The sequence below is a fragment of the Plecotus auritus genome (genome assembly GCF_963455305.1).
Source record: "Plecotus auritus genome assembly, chromosome: 8".
Classification (NCBI taxonomy): domain Eukaryota; kingdom Metazoa; phylum Chordata; class Mammalia; order Chiroptera; family Vespertilionidae; genus Plecotus; species Plecotus auritus.
Window position 1 is genome coordinate 453,661 of NC_137782.1, and position 25,546 is coordinate 479,206.

At 56.7% G+C, this 25,546-nt stretch overlaps 1 protein-coding gene across 1 annotated transcript in view; it reads left to right on the forward strand.

Annotated features, from left to right (window-relative positions):
- Nucleotides 1-25,546, forward strand: part of LAMA3 (laminin subunit alpha 3) — a 157,270-nt gene that overhangs the window by 91,180 nt on the left and 40,544 nt on the right. Inside the window, exons 38-44 of the mRNA XM_080686795.1 lie at nucleotides 3,653-3,883; nucleotides 8,106-8,219; nucleotides 13,293-13,402; nucleotides 16,943-17,023; nucleotides 21,294-21,400; nucleotides 22,938-22,988; nucleotides 24,367-24,518. Coding sequence (XP_080542921.1) covers nucleotides 3,653-3,883; nucleotides 8,106-8,219; nucleotides 13,293-13,402; nucleotides 16,943-17,023; nucleotides 21,294-21,400; nucleotides 22,938-22,988; nucleotides 24,367-24,518 — 846 coding nt within the window. The remainder of the gene's footprint in view (nucleotides 1-3,652; nucleotides 3,884-8,105; nucleotides 8,220-13,292; nucleotides 13,403-16,942; nucleotides 17,024-21,293; nucleotides 21,401-22,937; nucleotides 22,989-24,366; nucleotides 24,519-25,546) is intronic.

The window sequence follows — 25,546 nt, forward strand, 5'->3', positions numbered from 1 at the left end:
TCAAAGAACTAGACAACACCATGCCTAAAGAACTAAAGGAGAATATGAGAGCCATGTCTTACCAAATAGAGAATATCAATTAAAAAATAAAAGTTATATGGAAGAACCAAATAGAAATTCTGGAGCTGGAAAGTACAATCACTGAAACGAGGGACTTGCTGCAAGGGCTGCTGTGGACTGAATCGTGTCCCCTCCCGCTCCCCCGCCCCCAGTTCCTGTGCTGGAGCCCTGGGTGCGGGGCTGTATTTGGAGTGAGGAAGTGAGTAAGGTTAAGTGAGGTTATGAGGCTGGGGCCCTGATCCAGGAGGGTGACATGTGCCCTCTGGCATGTCCTTACAAGAGGACACAGCAGGAAGCTCACTCTCTCTCCCTCCATGTAAGGACACAGTGCGCAGTGGCCGTCTGCAAGCCAGGAAGAGTTCCTCACTGGCTAGCACCTTGACCTGGGATTTCCAGCCTCCAAACTGTGAGAAAATACATTCTGTTGTTTAAGCTGTCGCGTCTACGGTATTTTGTTATGGCGGCCAGAGCTGACTAAGACAAGGGCTTAGCAACAGGTTTGAGCAGGCAGAAGAGGGAATCATCCAACTTGAAGAAGTTCAATTGAGATGATCTATCTGGGGAACAGGAAGAAAAGAAGGTGAGGCAAAACAAACAGTCTCAGAGATATTCAGAAAAAATGTACCAACGTGTGCACAATAGGCATGCCAGAAGGAGAGGGGGGAGGGGGGAGAGAAATAAAGGCTGAAAACTTCCCAAATTTGATGAAAATCATAAATCTACACACCCAAGCTCAACAAACTCCAAGTATGATAAATGCAAGAAATCCACATACAGAAGCATCACAGTAAAGTTGCTGAGAGACAGAGAATCTTGAAGGCAGCATGAAAGAAGCACTGTGTCACATACATGGGGTCCTCAATAAAATTACAGCTGACTGTTCACCAGAAACCATGGAAGTTGGACAACAATGGGATGAGACTTTCAAAGTGCAGAAGGTAACACAGTGTCAACAAAGAATTATATATCCAACAAAATGTACTTCAAAAATAAAGGAGAAATGGAGACATTCTATTATAAACAAAACTGAGAGGATTCATCAAATAGCCAACCCTCCTTATATGCAATACCAAAGGGAATCCTTTAGACTGAAATGAAAGGACTCTAGACCAGCCTTGGGCAAACTACGGCCCGCGGGCTGGATCTGGCTGTTCTATCCGGTTCTCTTGCTCTCCCCTCCGCTCCTTTGCTTTGAATTTATATTAGTTCACACAAACACTCCATCCATGCTTTTGTTCCGGCCCTCCGGTCCAGTTTAAGAACCCATTGTGGCCCTCGAGTCAAAAAGTTTGCCCACCCCTGCTCTAGACAATAACTTAAATAGAAAAGGTAGTATAAATATATCTTTTGTTTATAACTCTTCTCCTATCTGCTTTAAATGACAGCTGCGTCAAGCAATGATTATAAGTCTGTGTTGGTGACTTACAATCACCAACGTATAAAAATGTAAGTTATATGACCATCGCACAAAGGAGCAGGGGAGGGAGTGAAGCAAATGGAAGCCATGTTTTTGTATCCTATTGAAATCAAGTTGGTATTTATGTAAATGTCCAGCGTGGGCAATCCACAGAGGCAGCATGCAGCTTAGCGGGTGCCTGGGCCTGGAGGTGGGACGGGGCAGGAACTACTACAGCCACGAGGGTGCTTCTGGAGGCGGATGGAAATGCTCTGACATTACATCGTGGTGATGGTTGCTGCTTCTGTAAATTTGCTAAAAGTTTTATGCGCAAAGTGAGGGAATATTACTGTATATAAATTATACCTCAAACCGTTAAAACATAAATTAAAATTATGTAAGTATTATATTTATGTGTTAACTAGAGGCCCGGTGCATGAATTCATGCACAGGTGGGAACCGGCCAGCCCACCCTGATCGGGGTCGGGAGGGCTGATCGGGGGTAGGGCCGGCGGGGGGAAGGGGCCGCAGGCGGTTGGCTGGCTGGCTCCACCCCCTGGTCAAACTCTCAGTCCAACTCCCGGTTGAGGGGACAATTTGCATATTACCCTTTTATTATATAGGATAATAATTACCATTTATTTAATGTTTACTATGCACTATGCTGAATACTTCATATACATCCTATCACCAATTCGCTTTCATCCTCACAATGCTGCTGAGGGATTAGGTGTTGTCACTCTGCTCGTTAGAAACGTGGAAACTCTTCAAAGGAACAACAGACTCCAGAGGTTAAAAGTACAGGCTTTTGGGCACAGGACGCCTGACACCACTAGGTCATTAGAGATGCAGGTCGGAACCAGGAGACACCCTCACACTTACGAGGAAGGCTGTAAGAAATGTTTTTAATTAAACAAAACAGGAAAGACCAAGAGTGAGCAAGGATGTGGAGAAATTGCACACCGTTGCTATGGAGAACAATTGCGGCTCCTCAGGAATTTAAAGACTAGAATCACAGATGATTCAGCAAACCCATTTCTGGATATATTTCCACAAGACTTGGAAACAGAGTTTTGAAGGCCTATTTGCACACTCGTGTTCATCACAGCACACATCCCAGTGCCCCAGAGGCGAAGACAATGGGAAATCTAGCGACAGATGAATGGATAAGAAAATGGCGCATTCATGGAAATGTTGTCCCACCTTCAGGAGGCAGGAACCCTGCCACAGGCTAGGACGTGAGCGAAACTGGAGGCTGTCATGCTGAGTGAGACCAGCAGGCACACACACAAACCTGCACGATTCCTGCCGAGAGGTAGTGAGAGCTCGGGGGCTCGGAGACAAAGGGCGATGGTGGTCGCCGGGGGCGGGGGAGGAGGTGGGAGTCGTTCCCTAGAGTTTCAGTCTTGCAAGAGGACGAAGGTCTAGCATCTGCCGTACAACAGTGCACGTGGGTTAACCGTGTTGTGGCGTACGGTTACGGTTAACAGTTGTTCGCCATAAGCGTCTACAGACACAGGCGGCGGGCCTTATTTAATTACATTCACAGCATCATGGCAGTTAACTGGTTAAGGTGATAATTCCTATGCTGTATCTTTTTTACCATGAAAGAATGACTGTGTGTGCAAGACAAGCTTGTGCTCTCTGTCCCAGCTACTCACAGGTGGTGATGTGGGCTGCGTGCCTCCATTTCCATGCCATCTTCCTCCGTGCTGGCACCAACAGAAGAGTATTTTATTTATCATTTTTAAAAAATATATTTTTACTGATTGCAGAGAGGAAAGGAGAGGGAGAGAGAGAAAGAAACATCCATGATGAGAGAGAATCATAGACCGGCTGCCTCCTGCACGCCCCCTACTGGGGATGGAGCCTGCAACCCGGGCCTGTGCCCTGACGGGAATCGAACCCTGACCTCCTGGTCCCTAGGTGGATGCTCACCCCCTGAGCCGCCAAAAGCACATTTTAAAGAGGCCTGACACTGGAAGAGTCCGATTCACTGCATTGTTCCTGATCTCCTGCCGGCGTTCCCCCCTTCGAGGAGGCGCTCCCTCCTCCCGGGAGGAAGCAGGCCATCTGACGGCTGAGTGCTGTCCCCGTCGGACCCTCCTATCCGACTGCATCTTGTTTTCTGTTGTGCCATCAACTCTCTGGGTGTCTGCCACCCTGGAGGTGAGCCTGCCTCTCTGTTCCCTGCAGGGAAGCTTCCGGCACGCGGGGAGCGGCGCCCCGGTGACACGGGCGGAGCTGATGACGGTGCTGTCGGGGCTGGAGGCGGTGCGCCTTCGCGGCCTGTACTTCAGCGAGACGCAGCGGCTCAGCCTGAGCGGGGTGGGGCTGGAGGAGGCCTCGGACACAGGAAGCGGGCGCCGCGCACACACCGTGGAGATGTGTGCCTGCCCCCCTGACTACACGGGTGACTCATGCCAGGTAGGAAACTCTCCTGTCCGTGCGAGTGCCCCGGGCACTGCTGGCCGCTGTCCAGCACCGGCTGGTCTGGGACGCCCGCTCCACGCACAGGTCTCGGGGGGGCTGTGGCTCCTGCCTTTCCTGGACCACCCTCAGGTGTTAAGTGGAAAGAAATCCCAGCGTCTCAGAACCCACAGGAGAGCTGAGGAGCCCTGTGGATCCGGGGGTAACATCAGAGCTTCCCGGAGGCTGGAAGGAGCCCCAGGCGCACCCCAGTGTCCGAGCTGCTGCTTCCCCGGTTCTGACCGGGTTCATGCTTTTCTCTAACCCAGCTCCCTCCCATCACCACCCTGCAGAGTTATAGTCCAAGTACACCCCAATCCTTCAGGGGACATCAAAGTCCCCTTTTCCCGCTCGCAGCAGGTCCTCGCTTGAGGCCCAGTCGACTGGACTCGTCCTCACGTGATTAAAACGTGCCCTCAGCCCGGCCGGCGTGGCTCAGTGGTTGAGCGTCGACCTATGAACCAGGAGGTCACGGTTCGATTCTCGGTCAGGGCACATGCCTGGGTTGTGGGCTCCATCCCCAGTGTGGGGCGTGCAGGAGGCAGCCGATCTGTGATTCTCTCTCGTCATTGTGTTTCCCTCTCTCTCTCCCTCTCCCTTCCTCTCTGAAACCAATAAAAACACTGTTTTTAAAATGTGCTCTAAAATGGGATGCTCACACCTCAGCTGTAAGTCTGCCCTCTTCCTGGGCGCGGAGGAGTCACAACGGTTGATACATTTGCCAGGAAATAGCTGTCCTGTGTGTCCCCCGGACACCCTTCGTTTCAGCCCCTCGAGGGTGGACCACCCCACGGGGACCGGCACCTAAGAGTTCTTGTTAATCTAAAGCATGTTATCTGCATGTTGTCTGGGGCCTCCTGTCTCCTGCCATGGAGCCCACAGGGGCCCCCACTCCCCACCGCCCCTCTGCCTCCTCTCCGGCTGGCTGACTGAAATGCATAGCTCCGGGGAAGGAGTGGGGCCTGGGATTATGGTCCTCCCGCCCAGGGCGTGGCCTCCCGTGACTCAGCCTGTGATTTACAGCTGCTCCTGGCCAGGGCCGCCCGCCCCCCTGCCTCCCCCCCACCCCCACCCCCCCCCCCCCCCCCCGCCGCCCGTCTGAGGCCAGGTGGGTGGAAGGTGGTGCCCGCCCCGCCTGGCAGGGATTACAGAGCGGCTGCTCTGCGGAGCGGCTCCCCAGGCTGACTCATGGGTGCAGGTACAGGTGGGGCCTCCCGCCGCAGACAGCCCGCCTCACCTGAGTCAGGCGGGCCTGGCCCCCGGCAGGAAGGGCTGCTATAAGAGGCAGGGCAGAGGCTGGTGTGCAGCCAGCGGACGCCCAGGGACCAGGATGCCCCCGGCTGTGAGGTGGTCAGCCCGGAGGGCGGGGTGGCTGTGGATCTTCGGGGCGGCCCTGGGACAGTGTCTGGGGTACAGTTCCCAGCAGCAAAGGGTGGCGTTTCCTCAGCCTCCTGGTCAAAGCAGCCAGCAAGCAGGTTTTGTGGAGTTCAAACCCAGCCAGGTAATGTCCCCTTTACGTTTTGGCGTGGGGCTGGGGAGGGGTCCCAGCGGTGAGGCCTCTTAACCTCCTGAGGGTGGGAGTGAGTGAAGGGGGGGCTAGGGTGGGGTCCCAGCGGGGTGGCTTCTTAACCTCCTGAGGGTGGGAGTGAGTGAGTGAGGGGGGGCTGGGCGGGGCCGGCGGCCTCCGCTCCCCTGGACTGGCGTGTTTGCTGCAGGCCCAGCAGCCTGCTCTCCCCGTTGTAACCACAAACCCTAGAAACACGGCCCACCTGCAGGTGCCCGGCAGCTGGGCGTCTGAATACTTGTGGGATGTTACAAGCTGTGAATCCGAAGCCCATAGCTTTCAAGTTCGGCTCGGGAGAAAATGACCCCTGACCCCTAACGGGGCATCAGTCAGTGAAGTCCCGTGTTAAGAAGTTGGTGTGACCCACCCGGCGGGCTCAGGGATCAGGGAGGGCACTGAGCTCCCACGTCCGGCTTTCTCTCACCTGCTGGGTGTTGGCCGGGTCCTCACAGCGATGGTCCTACGGACGTTTATCGGAAAAGTTACCCTGAAAATGGTCATTTAAGAACGGGTGAGCTGCAAAGCCCCTTCCTGAAGCCACATCTCAGGGCACTCGCTGTCGCTGAGAGAACGTCTTCCATGCAGTCGGAACCGCTGAACTGAGCGTTGTGTCAACTGGGGGTTTGTGTGCTCTGTGGAGGGGAAATGGTCACGTTTTAGGAGCTGACAGACGGTTTATCCGAGACCCGCGTGCCCATAACTCGGGCAGAGGGCTGCTGCTTCTCATCGAGAGCAGATCAGCGTGGCTGATGTCTCTCACCGGGGCCGCCTGCCCCCACCCCCCCCCCCCCCCCCGCAGAACCTGCGATGGAGGCTTTTGCTTACCTGGCCGTGTTGTTGCCAACGAGCCTGCTGCACCTCTTTATTTGGATAATTTGTTCTTAGCGAACGGGAGTGCTGTGAGGGAGGTGACAGAGGTGATAATGACCAGTCCTCGCCCCCACGAGCCGGTGACTGGCCTGAAGAGGCGACCAGGCCCTCGTGGGCTGGATCTCGTTCGAATGACTCTCAGCCGTGCTTTGGCTGAAGAACATTCCTCTCATACTTGGGTTCTCCTCGGGCAAGCCCGTGCACAGCCGCCGAGGAATCTCGTCTCCCGAAGCTGGGCTCCTGGCAGCTGGAGGGGAAGTGCGTGGGGAGCCGGGCCGTGATCTGGTGCGCCACGTGGAGCCGCGGGTCCTTTTGCAAGAAGCTCGGGCAGCCACGGGCACGTCCCAGACCAGGCGGCGCAGGAGGCTCTCCCTCCGGCCGATCCCCGGGGCCCGCCCCCCTCCGGTCCCGCCGCCCCCACTGACCGGGAGAGACCTTTGCGGCCACGGACGGGTCAGGGTGGCCAGTGCACGTCAAGGTGTCCCTTGTCGCTTCAGAGTCTGGCAGACAGAGGGGCTGTTGAGAGGGGATTGGACAGAACCGTGGCCAGCAAACTGCGGCTCGCGAGCCACAGGCGGCTCTTTGGCCCCTTGAGTGTGGCTCTTCCACAAAATACCACGGCCTGGGTGAGTCTATTTTGAAGAAGTGGTGTTAGAAGAAGTTGAAGTTTAAAAAATTTGGCTCTCAAAAGAAATTTCAATCGTTGTACTGTTGGTATTTGGCTCTGTTGACTAAGGAGTTTGCCGACCACTGGGACAGAAGACCTTTATCTTGAAAGATTCCACTTCCTGATGCTTTGACGAGAGGGCGCCCCGGGGGCCGGTGAGGAGCCAGGGGCCGCGTTGGCTTTTCCAGGCACCGGTTCTCTCTGCGGAGGAACGGAAGTGCCTGGAATTCGGTTGAAAGGCAGGAATCTCAGTAACGTCCGGTGGCCGGTGTAGGAATCGTTGCTTCTTTTCATCGGGGGCATTCTTAGCTAGAACACTCTTTAAAGTAGAATTTAAAGTTCATTAAAAAGGGTGATTCTTCTCGCCGTGTGCAGTGATGGCTCGTGCCGCCCTGGAAAGAGACGGTACACGGGAGACGGAAGTGGTCAGCGCTGCCGAGCGGGAGCCAGGGCGGAGGCTGCCTGAGCTGGCGTGCAGTCAGCCCCGCTATCCCTGCGAGTTCTGTGGGGAACCGGGCACGCTCCCCCCTGCCCCTGCTGCCTGTAGCTCGGGAGGGGCAGGGGCTCCATCCCACAGTCCTGCCCGGTTGTGTGGGTCCCAGTGAAGGCCCTGACTCCCCTCCTCCCACACGGCCTCGCCCACCGGCCCAAATCCGTGCTTGGAGAGGGGATGTTACCCAAGGACGGGAGCTTGACGGGATTTGCTTAGCATCCCCCTCCCCTGCTCCTTCCTGCGCCCCTCCCCTCGCCCTCGGAACAGCTGGCGAGAAGGAGAGCAAGCAGGTCCGCACCCACCCTCCAAGCTTCCCTTCTCGGGATTCCCCACCCCGTCCCCCTCGGGCACAAACACACACTCCCCCCAGGACACACCCCCTCCCCCCCAGGACCCCCCCCCCCCAGCCCAGGAACAAAACAGCCCAACAGACAAAGAAGAAAGCAGGGGGACAGGCTGGTGTTGGGGTGAAATCCACACCCAGACTAAAGGGGAGAAGATTTAAGAAGCAGAGGCTTGACAGAACGGTCGCGTGCTTTGGATAATCATTTCCCTGTTTTGACTGGACACTTTGTTTGAAAAACAGGGCTGCAGCCCCGGATACTATCGGGACGACGAAGGCTTGCACCCCGGGCGGTGTGTGCCCTGCAAGTGCAACGGACACTCGACTCGGTGCCAGGACGGCTCTGGGACGTGCATCGTGAGTACACGGGCGCTGGGACGCTGCCAGCGGGCGGTCTGCGTTGTCCTTACCCCCCCCCCCCCACCCGCCAGGCCTGGGACATCCACTGTCACATCCTACACCCCTCAGAGGGGCTGTGCACGTGCAGGAGGCCCGAGAGATGAGTCCGAAGGCCCTTACCCCTCAGCCTCCTCCACTTTATTCGGGCCACCAGAGCACCCATCGGCACGGTCAGTTTACACCTTAGCTCCTAAACCTCTGCTTCGTTAAGTGACTTTTAAATATAGCTTTATGGATTTCAGAGAGGAAGGGAGGGGGAGAGAGGGACAGAAGAGGTCAACCAGAGAATTCGTGTGCACGTATGCATAACTCATGGGCACAGACGATAGGGTGGTGAGGGCCTGGGGCAGGGACAGGCCAGAAGGGGTCAGTGGGGCAAAGGGGACATCTGTAATACGTTCAACAATAGGACTTAAAAGGAAACATCAGTGATGAGAAGAAATCATTGATCTGCTGCCTCCTGCACGTCCCACACTGGGGATCAAGCCTGCAACCCAGGCACGTGCCCTGACCTGGAATCGAACCGTGACCTCCTGGTCCACAGGTCCACGCTCAACCACTGAGCCACGCCGGCCGGGCCATTAAATGATATGGATGGGAGGGTCCTGGACTTAACTCCTACGAGGACCTCATACATCGGAGACTTCCCGGGGGCTCCTGTTTGATTGGGGCGTCAGGAGGCTGTGGGGGCGTGCGGTGGCCCGCAGAGAAGCGGCACAGGCAGGAGGCCGGGGAGAAGGAGATGTGAGTCAGCACAGCCCTCCAGGCGGACGCGAGTGGGCGCAGGGGGAGCACGGGCGAGTGTCCCTGCTGTCCGTGGTCCCTCCACGGAAAACAGCCTCTGGAATATCTTAGAGTTCTCCCGTAGACAGTAGATTTCCAGGGACCTTTCCCTGTACCCTTTTATTCTGCTGACTTCTCTTCATCGGAGTTCCTCTCCCTGGGAACCGACCCCCCCACCACCACCACCCCAGTTAGAAGGAGAGTAGACAGTTCCACGGAGGGGGAGAGCGGGGGAGAGGGAGAGAGGGAGAGAGAGAGGGAGAGAGGGAGAGAGGGGGAGAGAGAGGGAGAGAGGGAGAGAGAGAGGGAGAGAGGGAGAGAGAACCTGCAGGACAGAGCCCCCGAGGCTGTGCGTTGTGGAGAGGCGTTGTCTGGCAGGGATCTCCTTCCGGCTGGGGGTGCGACTCAGCCGTGTGAACTCCCAGCCGTCTGAGCCTCTGAGCCGAGTCACTGAGTCCCAGGACGGCTTCCCCTGCAGGAAGGGGCGGGGCTGTAAAGAGCCGGAGAGAACAGGCAAGGACTTTCACTTTGGGCTCAAAAAAATAAAGACGTTGGAAAAGACCCCTTCCCAGCTCCTGTCTAATCGCTTATGTGGATGGTGTGTGTGTGTAACACGGGTAGGTGCCTTCATGGAGTGTAAGCGTTTATCTTGTTTCTGAACTGCTGCGAGATGTTGAGGCTGCCTCATAAAAGCCGCCGAAGCAAAGGGCGTTTTCTCCGTCGACCCTTCACCTGGGGAGAGGTCACTAGTGAGAGGCGTCATTCACACGTTTCGCCAAACAGGACCTCCCTTCCCGTCCCCTTTCTTTGTGGCCCTGTCTTCGCGTGTCCCTAACGCTCCTGCGGCCTCAGAAGCATTCATTCAGGAAACCCTGCCCCAGCATTCGCCCCTGTGGGCGGGGCCGAGCTCAGTGCTAAGGTTAAAGCCCTGACATAACCCCCACTCTCACGGCTTACTGTCTAGTGCAGAATGTGTGGGCGCACACACGCATGCACATACAATCACATGTATACACACATGCACACGTGTATACGCACTCTCATGTGCACACTCGCACACACACATGCATGCGCACACCCATGCATGTGCACACACGTCACTCCTGTGCACGTGTATACACATGAACGCATGTACACGAATGCACATGTATGTGCACACATGCACGGCACATTCATTCACATGCATGTGCACACATTGAGATACACGCATGCGCACTCATATGCGCACACACTCTGACACACGTACACACTCACAAGCATGTACATACACTCTCCAGTGCATCCCACCCCCCTTGCCCTTCACCCTCCAGAGTGCCAGTCGCCTCACGTGACCCACACATGCAGCTCCGCTCCTGCAGGCCGAGGGTCTGTGCACTGGTCCCTGTACCGGGAATGCGTCCCTCACCTCCCACCCTGTCCTCCTCTCCTCTCCTCTCCTCCCCTCCGTGCAGGAGGCGTCGTCGCCCAGAGGCCCTTCCCGAGGCTCCCTGCCTCGTGGATGCCGGCACGCCTTTGCCGTCACACTTTTCCCGTGCACTGAGTGTGTCTACTCACAGGGCCCTACTACCCGAGACGGGCACCAGCCCATCTCTGCATCCCTGTGCCAGCGTCGCCGAGCGTAGAGTACACGCCCCGCGATGTCAGTGTCCGGTGGAGCGCGGCAGCCCAGGGCGTGGGCGTGGATGTGGGTCGTTCGTTCACTCACATTCGCTGACTCGCAGAGACACGGGGTGTCTGACAGGCTGCTGCCTCAGGTTCGCAGGACAGAGTCGAGGCCAGATGCTCTCAGCCGAGGGCGAGGGCTGTGTTGGCTGCTCACGGGACTCACGCCGCGCTGAGCCCTCCCGGAACCCTGCCCCGCCCGGAGAGGCCTGGCACTCGGGGTTCTAGCAGCCCACAGATGACCTCTGCGGGGCTTGCTCCTCTGTTCCTGTTCCTCAAGGGTTTTCAGTCGGAGCGAATGGTTGCAGGATTAAAACCCATCCGTTCAGGCACGTCTCCTTCACCACTGTCATTTGGGCCCGACCGGGGTGGCCCAGTGGTGAGCGTCAACCCATGAGCCAGGAGGTCACGGTTCAGTTCCTGGTCAGGGCACGTGCCCAGGTTGTGGGCTCCATCCCAGTCGTGCAGGAGGTAGTCGATCCATGATTCTCTCTCATCCTTGATGTTTCTGTCTCTCTCTCCCTCTCCTGTCCTCTCTGAAATCAATCAATATGTATATATTTTAAATTGTCATTGGGAGTTATAAAAGAAGGGAACTAACGTGGAAAAGAAAATAATGAATTCAAAAGAGGGGTGTTTTCTGAGGGAGTCGGGGCCACCGGGCAAAGCAGAGGGGACAGTGCTCAGCGCCTCACTGACACCCCTGAACGCTGTGGGTCCCACACTGCGGTGCGTTGGTTCCCAGCATCCGTGCTGCGGGAACCCCACAGGGCGGGACCTTGGGAAGGAGGGGCGGTCAGGACAGGGGTGGGCTTCGGTGAGGATCGGATGTTGACGTGTGAGCAGCGGCCTCGGTAGAGACCCCCTCGTTCTCTGATATGCTCACTGGTCCCTGGCGTCTTTGAAGTCTTACATCTGGGAAGAGGCGGGGAAAGTCTGATAGCACCTCAGTGGGCTGTGTGGCTCGGTGATTTAAGGTTTGTGAAGGGGAGGCCTGTGTGGTCGGAGGCCGCTCCCACTGAGGGGGGACACCTGGCTTTTCCCACCCCGACCTCAGAGATTACTGTACGACTCACACCATGACGCTTCCTACTCAGCGCCCCTCTGCCTACACAGGTGAAGAAGATAAGCAAATGTTCTGTTTATTTTTTATTTTGGTTAATCCTCAACTGAGGATTTTTTTTATTGATTTTTAGAAAGAATGGAGAGGGAGAGACAGAGAGAAACGTCGGTGTGAGAGAGACACATCGATTGGTTGCCTCCTGCATACACCCCGAGGGCCTGGGAACCTGCAACCGAGGTCCGTGCCTTTGATGGGAAGCAAACCCCGGACCCTTCAGTCCGCTGGCCAATGCTCTATCCACTGAGCCACACCGGCTAGGGCCATGAGCAAAAGTTGTAAATTGTACTTATTCCAGGCTGTCTGACAGCGTAGCTCCAAATTACCCAACGCCCACCGTGAGAAGCGTCCGCCAGGCTGTCTTTGTGCGTCGAGGTCTTATTTCTAGAACGAAACTAGGAGGGTTATACTGGGCTGGACCCCCACGCACTGCGCAGAGCGGACCACGCTCAGCGGCCTCGGTGGGCTGCCCGGTCACACAGCCGTGTCATTCCAGCGCTTGGCAGAAGAACAGCCTTCATTAGACGCTGCCTTTTACATGAAAACAGATACACATGCACACGCACGCACGCACACGCACACACAGATGAAATTAGCGTCATGCTTCTTTGAGACATTGGAGCTACACTGAGTGCTTCCTCCAGATAGCGATGCACCTTTTGTTTTAACAAATGTCGTGTGTTAGAAACTTCCTCCGTTTTATTGCTCCTCAGTAAATCTTTGCGAGTTATGAAGCCAAAGCAAGTACATTTTCCTAGAAGCCTTTCCAAGGGGCAGAGGGGAGGCATTTGCATTCACTGAGGCCCTATTACACTTTCCCCTCTGTTGTACTTCCATTTTTTTAATATCCATTTTTATTGATGTCAGAGAGGAAGGGAGAGGGGGAGAGAGAGAAACATCAATGATGAGAGAGAATCATTGATTAGCTGCCTCCTGTACACCCCACACCGGGGATCAAGCCTGCAACCTGGGCATGTGCCCTGACTGGGAATCGAACCCTGACCTCCTGGTTCATAGGTCAATAATGCTCAACCACTGAGCCACACCAGTTGGGCAGCTCTATTGTATTTTAGAAATCCTCCCAGCAAGCTTGGAAAGCGGGTATTATTCTAGCTGCACCTTTTAAGAAAACGGGAATTGTATGTATATCACGCAGCAGTAAGTTGATTTGTGGAACGCGCTGAGGCTCAGGGAGGGACGGAACTTAGTCGAGAGCCCGCAGCTACGCAGGGGGCCTGAACCAGCTGGTCTCCCCACCTCACCCCAGCTCCAAGCCCCACGTGGCGGGTGGAAGGGCACGCAGGCCCTTTCCAGCACCAACGTGACGGACAGACTGGAACACGGAGTTAGTGCCAGCGCCAGCACCCTGCGGAGACCGAGGACGGGTTACGTCGTGAGCGAGGAGGGTGGCGTGGCCTCCACAGCCCCTGTGTGATCGATTAACCGTGCCGTGTGTCTGTCCCCAGAACTGCCAGCACCACACGGCCGGGGAGCACTGCGAGCGCTGCCAGGACGGTTACTACGGCAACGCCATCCAGGGGCCCTGCAGCGCCTGCCCGTGCCCGCACACCAACAGGTACCGGTGCTTGCCATCGTCCACAGGGACAGGGGTGCTGGGGGGAGAGGCTGGGGGGAGGGGGACGCGGTGCCGCTTGGAGGGATGGAAAGGCTCTGCCGCTGAGTGTGGTGATGGCGCAGTCCTGTGGCGACACTGACGGCCAGTGATGGTAAGTGACCTGGGCCGCTGCGTGCTCAGTGAAGTCTCCCAACAAAGCAGTCGTGTAAAAGAAGAACAAACAAAACGCGCAAAACAGAGAACAAACAGCATCTCTGTGAGCGCACACTCGGGGTCGGGGTTTTTCCTTTTCCTCTCCTTTCTGTTTGTTCAGCCACTGACACGTAATTATTTATTTACTTACTTACTTACTTACCGGAGGCCCAGTGCACGAATTCCTACACGGTGAGCTCCCTCCACCTGGCCGGCGATCGGGGAGGCTGGCGGGGGGGAGGGGCCGCGGGACGTTGGCTGTGGGAGCGCACTGACCACCAGGGGTAGCTCCTGCATGAGCGTCTGCCCCCTGGTGGTCAGTGCGCATCATAGCACCGGCCAGTCGTCCAGTCGTAAAGGTCGCTTAGGCTTTTATATAGATAGCTATTTTTATTGATTTCAGAGAGGAAGGGAGAGGGAGAGAGAAACATCCATGATGAGAGAGAGTCATTGATCAGCCACCTCCAACATGCCCCCTCCTGGGGGTTGAGCCCACAACCTGGGCCTGTGCCCTTGACCGGAATGGAACCTGGGACCCTTCAGTCCACAGGCCGACACTCTATCCCCGGAGCCCCACAGTGGGGCTGCACGGTATTTCTTGAGCACCCAGTGCCTTGTCTAGGTGCTGGGGGACCTGCAGTGGAGGAGACCCACACAGAGCTCTCACGCAGCTGTACCCGGAGAGGGTGCGGGGGGAGTTGTCGCGCTCGGTAAACACGCACAAGTGTGTGAGAGGGTGCGGCTGGTGGTGAGGCGCAGGCCTTCAGAGAGGGGGCTAGGAGGGTTTTTTTCTGGAGTCAGAGGGCAGGGACCAGTGAGTGCAGAGCTGGAGTAACCACGACCGTATCTTAGCAACGCGGGTTCCAGGCAGGGAGAGAACAGGGATGTGTCTGTGGGCAGGGAAAGGGTAGCAGTGGCTGCAGTGGGTGTGGGGGGGAGGGGCAAGGAGACGCGGCTGGCGGGTGGGGTTCAGGCACGCTGGAGGGAGGCGTTGGGATTTTACCCGCGTGGCATGGAAGCCACAGGACCGTCCCACCCTCAGCGTGGTTGCTCTGGGCTGTCACTCGTATCCGCCGTGGCCCGGGGTTATGTAGGCAGAAAGCCGCTGGGCGCCTGGTCACATTCTTGCTCACGGTGCGTGTCCACTGTGGGTCCATGGAAAACTAGAACAGTTACTAAGAGAAGCAATAAGATCAGGAAGAGCCCCCCTCTGAGGCTCAGGGATTGAGCGTCGACCTGTGAACCAGGAGGTCAGGGTTCAATTCCTGGTCAGGGCACAGGCCCGGGTTGCCGGTTGGATGCCCAGTGTGGGCCATGCAGGAGGCAGCCCATCCATGATTCTCTCTCATCATTTTACAGTTTTTTCAAAACCTTTATCTTTTAAATACGTTTTTATTGTTGATAAGATTACAGATGTCTCCCATTCCCCCCCTTTTCTACCCACCTCCTCCCAACCTCTGTCCCCCCGGTCCTCACCACCCCATTGTCTGTGCTCATGGGCTGTGCCTGTGAGTATGTGAGTTCTTTGGTTTCTCCTCTCGTCCCGCCAACCCCACACGGAGGTGTGTCCGTCGTTCCATGCCTCCCTGCTTCGGATCTTATTTCTCTCTCTCTTATCTTCTCTCTCTCTCTCTCTTATCTTCTCTCTCTCTCTCTCTCTTATCTTCTCTCTCTCTCTCTCTCTTATCTTCTCTCTCTCTCTTTCTTATCTTCTCTCTCTCTCTCTCTCTCTCTCTTATCTTTCTCTCTCTCCCTCCCTCTCTGAAATCAACAGCAATATTGTTAATTCAAAGTAGATCAGGAAGGTACAGATAAAGGACCAGCAGGCCCAGGCCCTGGGACCGTGTGGACCCCAGGCTGAGGGTATCTGCCGAGTAGCAGAGAGCCAGCCCCGTCTTCACCGCAGGGAAGCCGCTGGCCCCGGTGCCTTTCCTGTGGGAAGGCTCCCGGCATGGCTGCCTGAGGCCTGCGTGCTCCCTGAGCCTGCCCGGTCCAGCTGCTGAGCAGCAGGGAGATCCGTCCCCCTCCTCCCACCCCCCCGCACCGCTCCGCCCAGACGTGTTGGAGGAGAGGCTGGAGGGGTGGAGGCAGCGGGTTCCCAGGCGGTGGAGGAAGCTTTCATCTTCTGTGAGTGCATGGGCCCATCAGGCTGCGGCTCCTGCAGCGGGAGGCACACGCAGGCCTCAGCGCCGACGGCCGGCCCCGTCCACTCTCCTTCCAGCAGGACGGGTGCCGCTGCGGATGTCTGACTGCCCCTGGGAGCTGTGACTCTCACTGCCCAGCCGAGACAGGTTCCCAAAGAAGAGTTTTATTATTATTGCTGGAGGCCCGATGCGCAAAATCTGTGCAAGCGGCTCGGCCCTCATAGACGAGGCTTCATCCGGAAGGTCATCTGGAAGGACGTCCGGAAGGTCGTTTGGCTATCCGGTCTAATTAGCATATTACTCTTTTATTTTTATAGATTATTTTTTTTACCAGAAAATGGCAGATGGAGTCATTACCCTCAGATTTACACAGCAGAACGTTCAAAGCACAAGGATAGACATTTCACAAGGGGGTTTTTCATGATCTTTTCACTTTTTTTTTTTTTTTTTAAGCTTTTCAGCTCAACCAGCGTGGCTCAGTGGTTGAATGTTGACATATGAACCAGGAGGTCATGGTTCAATTCCCGGTCAGGGCAAAGGCCAGGGTGGGGGGCTCAATCCCCAGTGGGGGGGTGTGCAGGAGGCAGCTGATCAGTGATTCTCTCTCATCATTGATGTTTCTCTCTCTCCTCCTCTCCTTTCCGCTCAGAAATCAAGAAAATATAGACACGTTTTAAAAAGCTTCTCAAATGTCCGCCAGTTTAGAACTAAAAGAAGGGAAATCAGAATCCCACAACTTCGGGCCACGCGCCTGCCTCGGTCCCCGGGGTTCCGGGCCGGCCCCTCCCCCGCTTTCTCCCAGAAGGCCGTGTGCTGATGCAGAAGAACGAGAATACACATGGAGAAGTTTTCCTAAAGAACCAGAATCTGTCCTTTCTGCCCAGACTTGTCTGATGCCTGCCTCGTTTCTGGGAAATGCTGTTGTAATCGTCTCGGCCACAGAGCGCTGCTCTGCTCGTCTTGGGGGAAGGAATTCAGGCCCAAAACAGCAAAACAAACACCTTTGGTCCCTGTTCACCGAAATGTGCCCGATGGCGGCTGAGCTAATCCCTCATGATCGCTGCAGGTCCCGTGGGAGACACGCTCTTCAGCAAAGCAGCAGCCCCTTGGTCCCCGTGTCGCTGCACGCAAGGCGGCTCCTAAAATAATGAGCCCAAAGCCCATCGATGCCATTCTCACCGGCCTTTGTTCTGTCTCCTTCAAGCTTCGCCACGGGCTGCGTTGTGACAGGGAGCAGCGTGCAGTGTTCCTGCAAACCTGGCTACGCGGGAGCGCAGTGCGAAAGGTGGGTGCTGCCTCTGCCCCCTCCCCCAGCCTGCAGGTGGGGTGGGCCCTGCAGGTGGTGGGGCCCAGCAGGTGGGGGGGCCCTGCAGGTGGGGGGGGCCTGGAGGCGGGAGACCTGCAAGAGGGGGCCCTGCAGGTGGGGAGCCCCTACAGATGGGGGGCCCTGCAGGTGGGGGGGCCTGCAGGTGGGGGGGCCCTGCAGGTGGGGGGGACCTGCAGGTGGGGGGACCCTGCAGCGGGGGGGCCCAGCAGGTGGGGGGACCCTGCAGCGGGGGGGCCCAGCAGGTGGGGGGACCCTGCAGCGGGGGGGCCCAGCAGGTGGGGGGACCCTGCAGCGGGGGGGCCCAGCAGGTGGGGGGGCCCAGCAGGTGGGGGGGCCCAGCAGGTGGGGGGACCCTGCTGGGGACGGGGGGGCCCTGCAGGCACCCGGCTGTGGGCGGGGCTCTGCCCAGGCCCAGCTCGGAGCTGGGTGGGGCTGTGGTTTCCCTGAGGCTGGAAAAAGGTCTTGGGAAAATACTAGACGCTCACTTAACACACCATTAACTCCCTCCCTCTCCTGTGTGTACGGGGTTAGAGACGTGAGAATTGGGTCCAGTATGCCATAGTCCTACGTGCTCCCTCACAGGCACCCTATGCTCCTTCCCCCTGCACACCCCTGCATACGTCTTCCCATATACCTCTTCCCCTCCACATCCCTGCATCCTCCTCCCACACCCATCCCTACATCCCCCCTCCATATGCACACCCTACCCCACACACATCCCTACTTGCCTGTACACACACACAAGCTCTACATACTCCGACATGCACACACATCCCCACAGCCCTAGACACTCCTACACACACATGCACACACACACGCTCCTCTACATCCCCACAGCCCTAGACACTCCTACGCGCACACGCACACGCACACGCACACGCACCTCTACATCCCCACGCAGTACTTTAGGGTTAGCTACTACCCGCAGGGCACGGCCGAGTACTGGGAGGGCAGTGGAAGGCACTTACAAGCTGGCTGGGATGAGAGTGCACACATATTTGGAAAAGTAACCGAGTAACCACCGCATCATACGGACACCGTGCTTTTAACTTTATAGTGACTTTATCGTGAAGTCACTGCGTGTCTGTAGTGTACATAAAGAGCCAGGGCTGTCACCTCCGAAACAACCGGACGGGCGACTGAACAGGCTGAGAGGGGTGACCAGGCTGGCGGGGGGTTAGTGAGGGGCGACCAGGCTGGCAGGGGGGTTAGTGAGGGACAACCAGGCTGGCGGGGGGGGAGCAGTTGGGGGTGAGCAGGTTGGTGGTGGGGTGGGCAGTTGGGGGTGACCAGGCAAGCAGGGGGGACAGTTGGGGGTGACCAGGCCAGCAGCAGGGGCAGTTAGGGGCCATCAGGTTGGCAGGCAGAGGCGGTTAGGAGCCGAGGGGTCCTGAATCGGAAAGGGTGCAGGCTGGGCTAAGGGAAACATCCCCCCCCCCCCCGCTGTGCACGAATTCCGTGCACCGGGCCTCTAGTTTATTATAAAAGTGATGTAATGCGGGTGAGCAGGGAACCGAGAAGGCCCACCACACCCTCCCTGGCCCTGTGTCCACACCCAGCGTCTGATAGTCCTCCTCACGTCCATCCTCCCTCAGAAAACCACGGAGAAGAGCTGTTGTCTGTGCTCACAGCCTTTCTGCAGGCACAGGCTTTCTTGAAAGCACTCGTAGATCCCTCTTTTCCTTTCTGTTTTGACTTGTTTTCTCATCTAATAGTATGTTAGCAGTACCTTCCCGTGTCAGCGAGGACTCAGTGGTAATACCCTCCCATGTCAGCGAGGACTCACTGGTAATACCTTCCCGTGTAAGCGAGTACTCACTGGTAATACCCTCCCGTGTCAGCGAGGACTCAGTGGTAATACCTTCCCGTGTCAGCGAGGACTCAGTGGTAATACCTTCCCGTGTCAGTTAGTACTCAGTGGTAATACCTTCCCGTGTCAGCGAGGACTCAGTGGTAATACCTTCCCGTGTCAGCGAGGACTCAGTGGTAATACCTTCCCGTGTCAGCGAGGACTCAGTGGTAATACCCTCCCGTGTCAGTGAGGACTCAGTGGTAATACCTTCCCATGTCAGTTAGTACTCAGTGGTAATACCTTCCCGTGTCAGCGAGTACTAACTGATAATACCTTCCCGTGTCAGCGAGGACTCACTGGTAATACCTTCCCATGTCAGTTAGTACTCAGTGGTAATACCTCCCTGTGTCAGCGAGGACTCACTGGTAATACCCTCCCGTGTCAGCGAGGACTCACTGGTAATACCTTCCCGTGTCAGCGAGTACTAACTGGTAATACCTTCCCATGTCAGTTAGTACTCAGTGGTAATACCTCCCTGTGTCAGCGAGGACTCACTGGTAATACCCTCCCGTGTCAGCGAGGACTCACTGGTAATACCTTCCCGTGTCAGCGAGGACTCACTGGTAATACCTTCCCGTGTCAGCGAGGACTCAGTGGTAATACCCTCCCGTGTCAGTGAGGACTCAGTGGTAATACTTTCCCATGTCAGTTAGTACTCAGTGGTAATACCTTCCCGTGTCAGCGAGGACTCACTGGTAATACCCTCCCGTGTCAGTTAGTACTCAGTGGTAATACCTTCCCGTGTCAGCGAGGACTCACTGGTAATACCCTCCCATGTCAGTTAGTACTCATTGGTAATACCTTCCCTTGTCAGCGAGGACTCAGTGGTAATACCTTCCCGTGTCAGCGAGGACTCAGTGGTAATACCCTCCCGTGTCAGCGAGGACTCAGTGGTAATACCTTCCCGTGTCAGCAAGGACTCAGTGGTAATACCCTCCCGTGTCAGCGAGGACTCAGTGGTAATACCTTCCCGTGTCAGCGAGGACTCAGTGGTAATACCTTCCCGTGTCAGCGAGGACTCAGTGGTAATACCCTCCCGTGTCAGCGAGGACTCAGTGGTAATACCTTCCCGTGTCAGTTAGTACTCAGTGGTAATACCTTCCCGTGTCAGCAAGGACTCAGTGGTAATACCTTCCCGTGTCAGCGAGGACTCACTGGTAATACCTTCCCGTGTCAGCGAGGACTCACTGGTAATACCTTCCCGTGTCAGCGAGGACTCAGTGGTAATACCTTCCCGTGTCAGCGAGGACTCAGTGGTAATACCTTCCCGTGTCAGCGAGGACTCACTGGTAATACCTTCCCGTGTCAGCGAGGACTCACTGGTAATACCTTCCCGTGTCAGCGAGTACTCACTGGTAATACCTTCCCGTGTCAGCGAGGACTCACTGGTAATACCTTCCCGTGTCAGCGAGTACTCACTGGTAATGCCTTCCCGTGTCAGTTAGTACTCACTGGTAATAACCTTCCCGTGTCAGCGAGGACTCAGTGGTAATACCTTCCCGTGTCAGCGAGGACTCACTGGTAATACCATCCCGTGTCAGCGAGGACTCAGTGGTAATACCTTCCCGTGTCAGCGAGGACTCAGTGGTAATACCTTCCCGTGTCAGCGAGGACTCAGTGGTAATACCTTCCCGTGTCAGCGAGGACTCACTGGTAATACCTTCCCGTGTCAGCGAGGACTCAGTGGTAATACCTTCCCGTGTCAGCGAGGACTCAGTGGTAATACCTTCCCGTGTCAGCGAGGACTCACTGGTAATACCGTCCCGTGTCAGCGAGGACTCAGTGGTAATACCTTCCCGTGTCAGCGAGGACTCACTGGTAATACCTTCCCGTGTCAGCGAGGACTCACTGGTAATAACCTTCCCGTGTCAGCGAGGACTCAGTGGTAATACCTTCCCGTGTCAGCGAGGACTCACTGGTAATACCTTCCCGTGTCAGCGAGGACTCAGTGGTAATACCTTCCCGTGTCAGCGAGGACTCACTGGTAATACCTTCCCGTGTCAGCGAGTACTAACTGGTAATACCTTCCCGTGTCAGCGAGGACTCACTGGTAATACCTTCCCGTGTCAGGAAGTATTCATGATAATAGCGTGTCTGGCTCCTTGTGCATGTTGTTCACCTGCCGTCCAGCGATAGGGGTCCCTGAGGGCTCTCCCTCCTGGGGGTCAAGGAGGAAGGCAGCCGTCTCCGCCTGCACCCCGTTCTCACATTCTCGTTTGAGCCATCGCTCCTCTGTGCGGAGACACGCATTCCTGAACACCCAGCCGGCCCTCTCAGCCGTCCTCCGATGGGGCCCAGCCCGGGCGGGCTGGAGCGGGACGTGGGAGAGAGCCATGCTGAGCTCTGTCTTTCTCCCCGGTTCTGCGCTTGGCACAGGTGTGCGCCGGGATACTTCGGGAATCCCCAGAAGCTGGGAGGCGGCTGCCAGCCTTGCAGTTGTGATAACAATGGCCATTCGGGCAGCTGTGACCCCCTGACCGGAGGTAAGATCCACGCAGGCCTCTCTGACGTGCCTGTGTCGGGTCGGTGCAGAGGAGCGGCGAGGAACCCAAGTCAACATTTCCAGGAAGCGTAGCGCCCCCGCTAACACCTGCCCCTTTACTTCGGCAACCGGTGGGGTGCTCAGGCGGCATCTGCTGCTTTGGGGGTAACTTACGTCCAGTAGGTTGCTGTGAGTAAATTGTTTTTAAAGGCAGCTTTTAAAAAATGTATTGATTTCACAGAGAGAGGAAGAGAGAGAAAGACCCATTTGTTTACCCACTTATTTATACATTCATTGGTTGCTTCTTGTATATACCCTGACCAGGGATCGAAAAAAGTAAATTGTTCCCATCTCATTTTTTACATTTTTATTTAATTTCCCCCTCTATGCCCTCCTCCACCTCCACCCACCCCCCTGCCCCCCGCAATCACCACCCTGGTCCATGTCCACGAGTTCCAGCCAAACAGCCTCAGTTCTCATGGCTTTGCTGAGACCTCCGTTTCGTGAATTGTGGTCGCATCGCGTTCTGTGTGTGGGGAGCAGTCAGGTGCCCTTTCTCCAAACCAACCTGTTCTCGGAGCGGGCGTCTGTGGGTGGGTTACTTACCGAGGACGAGGTGGCCACTGGCAGCGAGCCTGGTTCCTAGGAAGGACGTGGAAGAAGAGGGAAGGCCGCCCTCGTCCTTGTCTGATTTCCAGGAAAAGGCCCCTGAGAGAGGGTGACAGGGAGGCGGCGGGAGGAGGGCTATTTAAGGTCAAATCCAGCCTCTGCCAGCCAAGAGCTGTGTGGCCTTGGCCAAGTGACCTGACTTCTCCAAGCCTCCGTTTCGTTTGCAAACCCCGAGGTCCAGTCTCTCACGCGATAGTTACAGACCAGACCCTGGACGCATGCATTTGACCAGGTCCCGGGACTGTTCCCAGGGGGACGCAGAGTCGATGGATCATTGTCCGTCTAGAACAGCCGTGTGCAAACTACGGCCCGCGGGCCGGATCCGGCTGTTCTATCCGGTTCTCTTGCTCTCCCCTCCGCTCCTTTACTTTGAATTTATATTAGTTCACACAAACACTCCATCCATGCTTTTGTTCCGGCCCTCCGGTCCAGTTTAAGAACCCATTGTGGCCCTCGAGTCAAAAAGTTTGCCCACCCCTGGACGAGTGCCATTTCCACGCCTCAGGGCTGCGTCCTGTGTTCACAGAACGCCCTGGGACGGGGTTGGGAGGAATGTCTGCAGGTGTATAGGAGGCTGTCAACTGAAGAGGGCGCCACATTAACGATGAGTTTAATTTATAAGAAGAGATTATATTTATAGAGAAGAAACCGAGTATAAAACCGGGGGCCAAGGAGAAGTTCCTGCAGCGAGGTGGCGGGGAGGCGGGAAAGCTGGCCACGCGGCGGCGGGCGAGGGGGGGAGCGGGCAGAGCCAGCGGCGGCGGGGGGTGTGGAGACCGGAACCCTGCACACGAGCTCTCCGGGAAGCGGCGTCAGAAAGCAGATGGTGGGTGCGCTAGTGACACTGTCTCCTTCGGCCACCCCCTCAGACTGCCTCAGCCACGAGCCCAGGGACGGCGGCCCAGGCGAGGAATGCGATGGTGAGTGAAGAGAGTGCCCTCCCTCCCAGCTGGGCGTTCTGTCCCCAGATGCGTGGGCCCCAGCCGGGATGCAGTGAGCCCCAGCAGGGACGGGGTGCAGTGAGCCCCAGCCGGGAGGGGATGCAGTGAGCCCCAGCCAGGACGCAGTGAGCCCCAGCCGGGACGGGGTGCAGTGAGCCCCAGCCGGGACGGGGTGCAGTGAGCCCCAGCCAGGACGGGACGCAGTGAGCCCCAGCTGGGACGGGGTGCAGTGAGGCCCAGCCGGGACGGGGTGCAGTGAGCCCCAGCCGGGACGGGACGCAGTGAGCCCCAGCCGGGAGGGGACGCAGTGAGCCCCAGCCGGGAGGGGACGCAGTGACCGGTCTGGGGAAGCAGCAGGGGAGAGGTGGCAGGAGGGCTATTTAAGGTCCAGTCCAGCCTGTCGGCAGCTGTGTGACCTTGGGAGGTGACCTGACGCCAAGCCACCCTTTCATCGTTTGCAAAACGGACATAATAACTGGGTCGACTCCTCAGGGTTGTGGGGGATCCTTCTAAGTCTCTTACCTCAGCCTGGCAAACAGCAGTGATAACGAAACGTCGTTCCCTCGTATAAAACAGCAGTTTACCAGACTCGCCATGTTTCTTTCTTTCCCGTTTTATTGTGATAGAATTAACACAGCGTTGTGCTGGTTTGAGGTGTACCACACAGTGACTTGCTGCGCGCGCACACACACACACACACACACAGTGAAATTATCACAAGGAGTGTAGTTAACATCCATCATCTTACATAGAAATTTGTTTCTTGTGATGCAAACCTCCACTCTTCCAGCGATGGAGCAGCATTAACTCTCGCCGCCACACGACACCTTACGTCCCAGGCTCCCATATCTCCTAACCGGGCGTTTGTGCCTCTACCACCCTCACCCCGCACCCCACTTCCTTCTAGGATGCAGCCTGCCTAGAGGCCTCCCTTTTTCAGAGTCTGTGTCCCCCCAGAGGTCTAGGGCTGTTTTTTTCAGAGTCTGTGTCCCCCCAGAGGTCTAGGGCTGTTTTTTCAGAGTCTGCGTCCCCCCAGAGGTCTAGGGCTGTTTTTTCAGAGTCTGCGTCCCCCCAGAGGTCTAAGGCTGTTTTTTCAGAGTCTGCGTCCCCCCAGAGGTCTAGGGCTGTTTTTTCAGAGTCTGCGTCCCCCCAGAGGCCTAGGGCTGTTTTTTCAGAGTCTGCGTCCCCCCAGAGGTCTAGGGCTGTTTTATCAGGGTCTGCGTCCCCCCAGAGGCCTAGGGCTGTGGTGTTGGCCTGTTGATGCGGGGCCTGCTAACGGGCTGTGGAGCCCGCGGGCCCCGTTTGCACGCCTGTGGCCCAGCCTGCAGAACACTTGCCTTTGGTTGTGGCCCCGCAGACTGTGACAGCTGCGTCGTGACCCTCCTGAACGACCTGGCCGCCCTGGAGGACGAGCTCCGCCTCGTCAAGTCGCAGCTGCAGGGGCTGAGCGCCAGCGCCGGCACGCGGCAGCAGATGGGGCTCCTGGAGACCCAGACCAAGGACCTGCGGGTGAGCATTCGGGGCCCGGCGGACGCTGGCCCGTGAGATCTGGTCGGGCCGATGCTCGTCAGTGACGGTCCTCACGCAGGAAAGGAGGCTCGGTGTCCCTCCTGCCTCTGCTCGCGACGGGGTCGGGCTCCTTCTCACTGAGGGGTCATTGCCCTGCAGTGTTGTAGTAGCGTCAGGTGGGTGACGAGCGACTCCATATTCAGAGACGTGGTGAAGTGATCGCCACCGTGAGTCTGGTTACCTCGTCACCACAGAGCGGTGACAGCATCACTGACTGTTTCCTCCGTGCCCTCTGTTACTTCCTGGGACGTATTTATTCCGTAATAAAGCGGTGATATGCAAATTGACTGTCACTCCAACACACAAGATGGCCGCCCCCATGTGGTCAAAGATGGCCAGCAGGGTAGGACAGTTAGGGGCAACCAGGATGGCAGGGGAGGGCAGTTAGGGGTGACCAGGCTGGCAGGGGAGTGGTTAGGGGTGATCAGGCAGGCAGGCAGGGAGGCGGGCGGTTAGGAGGCAGCAGTCCTGGACTGTGAGAGGGATGTCCCAGATTGGAAAGGGTGCAGGCTGGGCTGGGGGACACCCCTCCCCCCCATGCATGAATATTGTGCACCGGGCCTCTAGTTTATTCTATAAATGGAAGTAGTTGTGTGTTTTTTAAAAATGTATTTTTTTTTATTAATTTCAGAGAGGAAGGGAGAGAGAGAGATAGAGAGAGAAACATCAGTGAGGAGAGAGAATCATGGATCGGCTGCCTCCTACATGTGCCACACAGGGGATCGAGCCTGCAGCCCTGGCATGTGCCCTGACCGGGAATCGAACCGTGACTTCCTGGTTCATAGGTCGACGCCCAACCACTGACCCCGCCCTCCAGGCAATATAAATGGAAGGTTTTAACCTTTACTCCCCTTCACTTTTTCCGCCTCTCCCACCCCGCTCCCCACCCCGCCCCCCACCCCGCCCCAACAGTCATCGGTTTGTTCTCTGTGCCCGTGAGCCCTTTCTGTTTTGTTTTATCTGTTTGG